The 8259-nt window shown below is 40.1% G+C and overlaps 1 protein-coding gene across 2 annotated transcripts in view; it reads right to left on the reverse strand.

Annotated features, from left to right (window-relative positions):
- NPC1 (Niemann-Pick disease, type C1) overlaps positions 1–8259 on the reverse strand; it is a 45826-nt gene that overhangs the window by 25627 nt on the left and 11940 nt on the right. For both annotated transcript variants that reach the window (XM_004683788.2, XM_012725873.1), the window contains exons 2-5: positions 5205–5327; positions 4204–4310; positions 2043–2218; positions 695–862 (exon numbers count right to left, since the gene is read on the reverse strand). In XM_004683788.2, coding sequence (XP_004683845.2) covers positions 695–862; positions 2043–2218; positions 4204–4310; positions 5205–5327 — 574 coding nt within the window. The remainder of the gene's footprint in view (positions 1–694; positions 863–2042; positions 2219–4203; positions 4311–5204; positions 5328–8259) is intronic.

Genomic DNA, 8259 nt, shown 5'->3' on the forward strand with positions numbered 1-8259 from the left:
CCTGCCCCGGAGGAGATCCACATGGCATGGCAGACCTCTCCTGACCTGCCCGCTGCTCCCCTCAGCAGTGTGCATCCTCGATCTGCCTGTTCTGCTCCCCACTCTTTCTCTGGTGAAGCCTCTCGCCACCCCTGAGCCTCTGGCCTGTACCCCAGTTCTGTATGCACAAATAAATAAATCTTTTAAAAAATAAATAAATAACAAAAACCCAGCTTATTCTTTCAACTAGTAATTCTTCTCCCTCTCACTCCTGGCCTCCTAAAATGATGTGATCAGTGCTCCAGTTACTCTCTCACTGAAGGAAAATTCAGCAAGAGTTTCCTTTAAACTGAATTATCTGAGTTTATCTTCCTATTTCAGTGTAAGATTCCTGGGTCTTAAAACAAAGCACAGGCCCTCCCTGGTGGCACAGTGTGCTAAAGCACAGCACTAAGAAGCTAAAGCCACTTCAGCATGAGTTCGATCCCCACTCCAGAGGTGACCCACATGGTAAGGCAGACCTCTGCTGCTCCCCTCAGCAGTGTACTTCATGGATCTGCCTGTTGTGCTCCCTATTCTGTCTCTGGTGAATCCTCTCACTGCCCCTGCACCTCTGGCCTGTACCCCAGCTTTGTATGCATAAATAAATCTTTAAAAATAATAATAAAAAATAAAACAGCATAAATACAATGAACTTGGGAGTCTTTATCCCCACCTGAAAAAATAGGTATGATGGTGAAAGGTGCCTGGCCATTGTCCTTATTAAACATGTACTCGATCCAGTTGGTGGCATTGCAGGCCTTGGCATCCTTCCCACACAGGAGTCCCAGGGCTTTTTCATTACTTGAGGGGGCCTCCACGTCCCGGCAGGCATTGTACATGGCTAGCAGAGAAGTAAGGAGAAAGGACTGAAATATGATGCTGCCTTAATCCATGGACTGAGGTCTTCCAAAGATGCTTACTGTCACATGGCTTAGGGAATTCCAAGTTAAAACTACACTGAGATTCCATATGCACCTTTTAGAATGTGCAAAATCTAAAACGCTGATAATGCCAAGTGCTCCAAGTGAGGACGTGGAGCCGCAGGGAACACTACCATTGCTGGTGGAACACAGAGTGGGACAGCCACTGTGGAAGACAGTTTGACAATTTCTCAGAAAACTAAGAATCGTCTTAGCATCCAGCAATTACACTCCTCGGCACTTACCCCCAGAAGTGCAGAAAATGTATGTCCACAAAAAAACTTGCCATGGGTTTTTAAAGTATTTTTATTCATAATTGCCAAATTGGAAGCAACCATAATGTCCCGCAGTAGGTAAACAGGTAAATTGCTGTGAATAGGAATTTTTTTCTATTAAATTTTGGGGCACATTTTTAATTTGATATTGCAATTAAATTTGTAAGTTGCTCAACTTGACTAAATTCTTACTCTTTCATATTGAATAGATTATCCTGGGCATTCTTAATTTAGCTATGTCTAATCTGCTATTGATGTCTCAATTAATTAAAAGACTGTTTCTCATTGATAGATGCAGTTGGTTCTAATTCTAATCAGTTCATTCTTTCCCCCAGTGTCCTATTATTTCAGAATTTTTTCATTTATTTTCACAAATTTTTTTTCAAACTGTTACATTTGTTGGGGTACTCTTTCTTCTATTTGTTACATCTACTTAATTTTCCCGTTGACCTTTTTTTATATTCAAAATATTCTCTTCTTTGCCATTTAGTTTCATTTTCCTACCCCATTCACCTCAATTTTGAAGTAATTCATGCCCACTATAACCAAAGTTCCAATGGTCACTAAAACATACAAAAGTAAACTTGCACATACTAAAACTTCCACAAGGCAGCTTACATCCAAGGAAAAATTAAACCAATATTCACAGAGGTTGTTTATAAGTTTTTAGCTCAAGTTCCAGAATACAAACAAAGTAACAAATCTTATTTTATGATCAAAGGAACCAAAAACTGTCACTTCACAGTTGAGAGGAAAACAAAAAGGAATAACCTGATGCGTGTCCTGATAATAACTGTGGAAGAGGAATAATTAAAAGTTTACTTACCATTGGCAAAACTCTCCCCAACATAGTACTGTAATTCTTTTACATTTGTTTTCGTCTGATTTGTAACAGGATCCACATAATCTTCAGTTTCTGTAACATTCAGAAACTGATTCTGTTGAGGGCTGCATGTCAGCTCACAAAACAGGTTTATTAGGTTATAAAAACAGGATGGACATCTAAAGAAAAAGTAAATTATATTGTATTTGATGTGACAAATAATAGGGTTAACAAAAAAGAGGATTTGAAACGATCTTTAAAATGTACTGTAAAGTGACAAATGAAGTCCCAGGAGGATACATTAAACCCAGCAATTCTAAACTTAAAACCACATATTAAAACAGATACCACTTTCAAAAACTATAATTATGACCTTTATTCTGTCTAGATGCAATTTCAAAAAGAGAAAGATGTTTCCTTGAATTCTGCACTTTATAATTTACAAAGATGTTTTCTTTGTCCTAAAAGTAAACAGACTAAAGCATTGAGGCAATAATTTTAATCAAAGGGGAAAAGAATGAAATGAGATGAAAATTACATGATAGAATTTTCACTTCGAACCTAGTGATCATTTTATAACCAATCTTCTAAGCCCTCTCTAAACACCAGAGGATTTCCTTTGACTTAAGATAAAAAGAACGGCAGAGGTCTTCTCTGGCCAAAGCATTTCAGAAGCACATGGGTTTTCATGATACCAAGCAGCTGTCTGTTGTCCTTCAGGTTCAAGGTTGAAGCTTCTAATGTTCACTAGTTACATGGCAAACAACTGTCTCCTCTGGTTCACTGTTATCCACAAAAGCTATTGCTTCATTAGACTTATATTCTTGCAACATAACAAATCAAGATTGCTGTCTCTCTACTCCAGTCCAAGGGACCACAATGAAACAGAATAAGGAAGATGTGGCCCCAGCCTGCAGAGGTCTCTGCTCTAGTGAAGGAGCAAGACACACTGACTCTCTTGCAGTAATCCCATGCTTTGCTGTGATAAAAACAGGAACAATGACACCTACCTAACAAAAATCCCTCCGGAGGCACACAGTTTTCTATCATTTTTTATGAATTACAAACCTCTTTCCATGTTACTACATGACTCTCCATAATCATCAATTCTCACAGCTGTGTAGTCTGCCCATCTATTAAGTTCTCTACTATAAATAAAACTGTAACATCTCTGATAACTTGGTTATCTTTTGAAGTCTATGCCCATAATGACTCACCTAAGAGTAGGTAGTACATAAATATTTTTTCACTGAATTGTGGTTCCAATTTGGCTCCATTAGCATCCTATACCCATTCCACAGAATATGCTGCCTGACTAGGGTCTTAATTTTTTGATCTATTATTATATTACATGTTATCCTGAAAGAACAATTTAGGGATGGTTTTAAACTGCTATTGCCAATTTAAACTGGCAAGAAGCAGGGATTTTTCCATGGATACTGACTTATGCTGTGTTTTCTGCACAAAACATTTCCATTTTCATATGTGCCATCATCTACCTCTACCAGTGGGAATCTTTAGAAAGTGAGAACTTTCTGCTCAAAAGACCATCATCAGATTCTTCTTTTACAGGCTTGAGAAATGCTGCATACACTTCGAGAAAAACATCTATTACATAACCTTTCTCACTGCTCAGAGGGTCTAGGGAACAGATTAGAGAGCAAACTATTGAAAACACCAGTCAACCATGCCAGACCACGCTCATTAACAGTGACCAAATGCCAACTCTCCAGAGGACTGGGACTCTGGCAGGTCATGTCACCACAGGAAGAGAGAACTATCTGCAAAGCAAGAGAGATGTCGAGAGAGGCAATGCAGACTGCACAGATGAGGGTCTCAGTCAGAGGCCTGAGCAGAAGCGCCAGGAACTTCTCCCCACAGCGCAGAGAAGTTGATCTGCAGGTGCCAGGCCAAAGTGCAGAAGGCCTTTGGAGTGAAGCTCTCTCAGAGGAAACCCAAGAATCAAGTTTGACTATAACTAGGAAGAAAACTGAAAGTGATTACTTATCAGACACTGTCCTTTACTTCTGAGATGTCTTAAGATTGCTTTCTTACAATAAATCCAAAACTGACTTTTTTAAAGGAAATCAGAATGTTACTGGTTAACAAGGACGTTAAATCTATTTTTTTTTTTCCTGTTCATCTGGCAGGTAGTCCAACCTACCTGGATAGAAACTGCAGGGGCAGCTGCAGGTTGTTTTTCAGTGTCTGAAGCTGCTGAACATCACAACAAAGACTGACATTGTCAAAGAAGAATCCTGGACAGAGTTCCTTTTGGGTGAGAAAGCACAGGTATCAGGGTAGCATAGCAGAATAAGGACAAACAGGCCTCAATGAAACAAGAGTTTCATTCATTATTCCTCTTTATAGGTACACACAGGTTATGACATGCATTTGCTTAAAGTTCTTGCAGATGTCTTAAAAAAACTACAAACTAGGGAATCACAAATAGAGACAGCAGACATATTCCATTTCTTATTTTATTTGGAAGCTCTGTCTTTTCCTTTGACAATCCTTTCTTCTCAAGTATTTCATTTAAGTTCAACCAGAAAGCTGTTTACTATTTCAACTAGTCACTTTGGGAGCAAGTCTGGAAGAACTGCTAACATGTCAATTTAAGATTATTTTAAGCCTTTAAAATCAGTCTTTTCACCTTGATTATTTTAGGTCACTTCTGCTATCCCTATGTTTTCAGGGATGGTTAAAAAAAAGGATCACAGAAAACAGAATCCTGGTAGCAGCCGAAGTTCACAGGCTTTGGTGGAAAACAGGAGTCTCTAAAATGAACACAGGGCGAGCACGATATAGCTGGTTAGCAGCCTCGTCCATTCAAGTCCTGAAATTCAACACCTGAAACAACTGCCTTCTAATATATTTTGAAGAAGTTGTAAAGCAAAACATTTGAGGAACCAAGGTCAGTCCCCAAATAGTAACCTAATGTGGAAACTTTATTAGAAAGACATGAAGTCAGCCCTTGAAACATTAAAACTTCACTGCCTTATGTACTACAGATAAGAGTCTGGGGTAAGATATAGGCTTATTATTTTCACCTCTCACCCCACCCTACAATATTTAAGGAATTATAATACAGAGAAGCTCTATATTGCTAACTATGCTAAACAATTAGCATTTGTTCCCAATGCCCAGTGCAGATGACAAACTTACCTGCACTAAGTCATACCCGTCTTTTGGCAATGGTTTTGGTGGCCCAGAGTATTTGCAATTATACCTCTTGTCTCCAGATGCAATTCCACACTCTCCATACCACACACAGGACTGCGACAACACCTACAAAAAATCAACACAAAATTCATTCCTCAGGGTCACGAGGGTAAGCCCAATAGCAACAACAAAAGGCATCTACTCCAGGCCCTCCCTGGTGACGCAGCAGGTTAAAGCACAGCACTAAGAAGCTAAAGCCACTTCAGCATGAATTCCATCCCTGCCCAGGAGGTGATCCACACGACACACAGACCTCTCCTGACCCGCCTGCTGCTCCCCTCAGCAGTGTACTTTGTCAGTCAGCCCATTCTGTGCCCCACTGTCTCTGGTGAATCCTCTCACTGCTCCTGAACTTCTGGCTTATACCCAGCTTTGTATGTATAAATAAATAAATCTTAAAAAAAAAAAAAAGGCATCTACTCTAACTCCATTACAGAACCTTCCAGTGTTATCTGCAAAATGAAGTAACAGCAAGAGGCACTGGTTAGTTAGTTCAACTTCTGAAAAGTGTGAATTAAAGCAGACCAAAACCCTAAATAGAACTGTCAGTGCAGCAGTAACAGAAATTACTGTTCATGATTTCTACTTCATGCTACTTTATTAGTATTAAGAGGACACTTATAGTTCCATGTAAAAATCAGTAAGGATCACAGAGAAAAGAAAGTATAAGGTTGTAATTATGAAGTCACACATCTTGAACATCTGAAATAAGGAAATACATAAGCTCTAAAAATGAAAGAACATTTCCTGTTATATTTACATAAATTGATATCAACACATCATCAGAGAGACAAAACTATAGACATCAATAGACACTAAGGAGGAAGATCATGAATGAAAACCTTGATAAGTGAAAAGCAAACTAAGTCAAAAGGTAACTAACAAAATTTACCTCAGCCATCTTAAAATAAAAATGTTAAACTTCTTATGTAAATTGCCAAGATTTCTCAAGAGTTACTCAGCCTGTTCACATGAGAGTCACAAGGATGTCAGAAAACTGAGAAGGGTGGAGGGTGCAGTGTGAACATGTCTGTGCAGCCAGTTGGCACTGCCAAGCTGGCTGGGGCACAGGCTTCATGTGCCTGCAGTCATTGAGAAAAGCAACCCAGGCTTTCAAGATACCTTGATGGAAAAGCCATTCAAAAATAGCTAGAGAAGTGACAGCATAATTCGCTCCAGAAACAGTTGGCATATGACCTACACACAAACAAGGAACTGGGTCAGTTTGTGTCAGTGCTCTCATCAAGATACAAATCCCACAAGCCTGCCTGATCCCCTAAAATCATGAAAGAAAAACAGGCAGGAGACTGGGATATGAAGGCGGAGGAATCTGAGGGGACTCAAGTATGATTTTCTTTGAATTTATTTTTCAGGTATTTCAAAACAAATGATTTATCCTTGTCCTGAGTCAGTAAAAGTCATATGCTTAGGTCACAAGAGAGGGAAATTATACAAATGAGGAAGTGACAAGTACTCATTCAATAATGCCACTTCCCAAACCTTTGGCAAGAAAGTTAAAAAAGAACACCATTTTTTTCTATTAAAAATCAATTATTTCCATAAACCTTGTCATTCTAGGGAAAGTACTAGAATTGAATTTCTAACTCAGATATCCATCTGCTGAAGTTTGAAAAGGAAAAGCTGACTAAGGAGGTGGCAATTACTGCTGACATTGCCATGTGATTCAAATACAAGGGACCTGTCTCTAGATCTCACACAGTTCTCAACAGACCAACAAGGCAAACAGGTCTCCGGTCATGTCACCCACAGGGGTGGCAGAAACCATGACTCTGGCCTGGGCAAGAGGACCTGTGTCTGGAGCCTCAGCTCTTAACATTTGGCACTATGAATGAAAATAAGGGAGACCCAATACGGTTCTGATTTACAAAGACTGCTGTTTCTAATCTACTGCATTTAATTCAAAGCTGTTTCCATCATTTAGTGAAATATGGTGGAGGCAAGAGCAGAGAGACAGGAAGGTCATGAGTCCTGGGTTCTGCGTCTCAGAACTTGTGATGACCTTAAGTGTGCCTGTGGAGGCGAGAAAATAACAATAATAATGAACAGCTATATACCAGAGACATTTTATGGGGGTGGAGCGGGGAATGGGATCAAAAACGAGGTATGCTATGGTCATGGCACATGGGTGATTTGGTGATGGGAAACCCACAGGGATTACAACTGAGATGGAAAAATGCACAAAATGATGTAAAAATAAACTATTATTATTTTTAAAAAATGTGCCTGTGGAGCTCATGGCACTGTGCTGAGCAGGAGGGTCCCGACTTCTGAACGCAACACAGAACTCTGATCACCTTACAGGTGTGATGTGAAGACTGAATGAGGGGGCCATTGTGTCAGCGCTTAGTAAACTATCAAGCACAATACAATCAAGTGTAAAGAGTTATTAGTGTCTCCTAAGTGTCTGGTCTTACAAAGAGACTGCAAAGACCTGAAGAAAACAAAACACCTGAAGAATCTCTGGGCCCAGGAAAATTGGGCTTGATGCAACATCTTTAGTCACTTCACAAAATCATCCTGCAGAAGCAGCAGCCCAAACATCAAGCTATGTGTGTTAGGCACGATTTTAACTGCCCCACCTATATTAACCCAGCTGGTCCTCACACAAGTTTGATGAGGGAGGTACAATTTTTAAAACCATTTTACATATGAGTTAATCTCCATTAACATAGAGAGGCTAAGTAGTTTCTTCAAGAGTAGCAGGAGCCAGGCTTTGAATCAGAACCTCCTCGTTCTAGAAATAGATTCCCAATAAAACATAATCAGCTGCGGATGAAGGTCCTCACTCTGGCATTACACCCTCTCGATCCCCAGACACGAGCATGTGTGTACTCACTCACGCAGCTGTCCTGGTGGCAAGGCCTCTGTCTACCTCAAACCTCTCACCTATAGCTGAAAATTGAGAGCCCATCTTCCTCACCCCAGGCCCAGCTGATGTGGCATGGCTGGGCCTCCTGGGGGATGCCCATCACCTGAC

The sequence above is a fragment of the Condylura cristata genome, unplaced genomic scaffold (assembly GCF_000260355.1).
Source record: "Condylura cristata isolate star-nosed mole 26May11 unplaced genomic scaffold, ConCri1.0 scaffold00016, whole genome shotgun sequence".
NCBI classification, from domain to species: domain Eukaryota; kingdom Metazoa; phylum Chordata; class Mammalia; order Eulipotyphla; family Talpidae; genus Condylura; species Condylura cristata.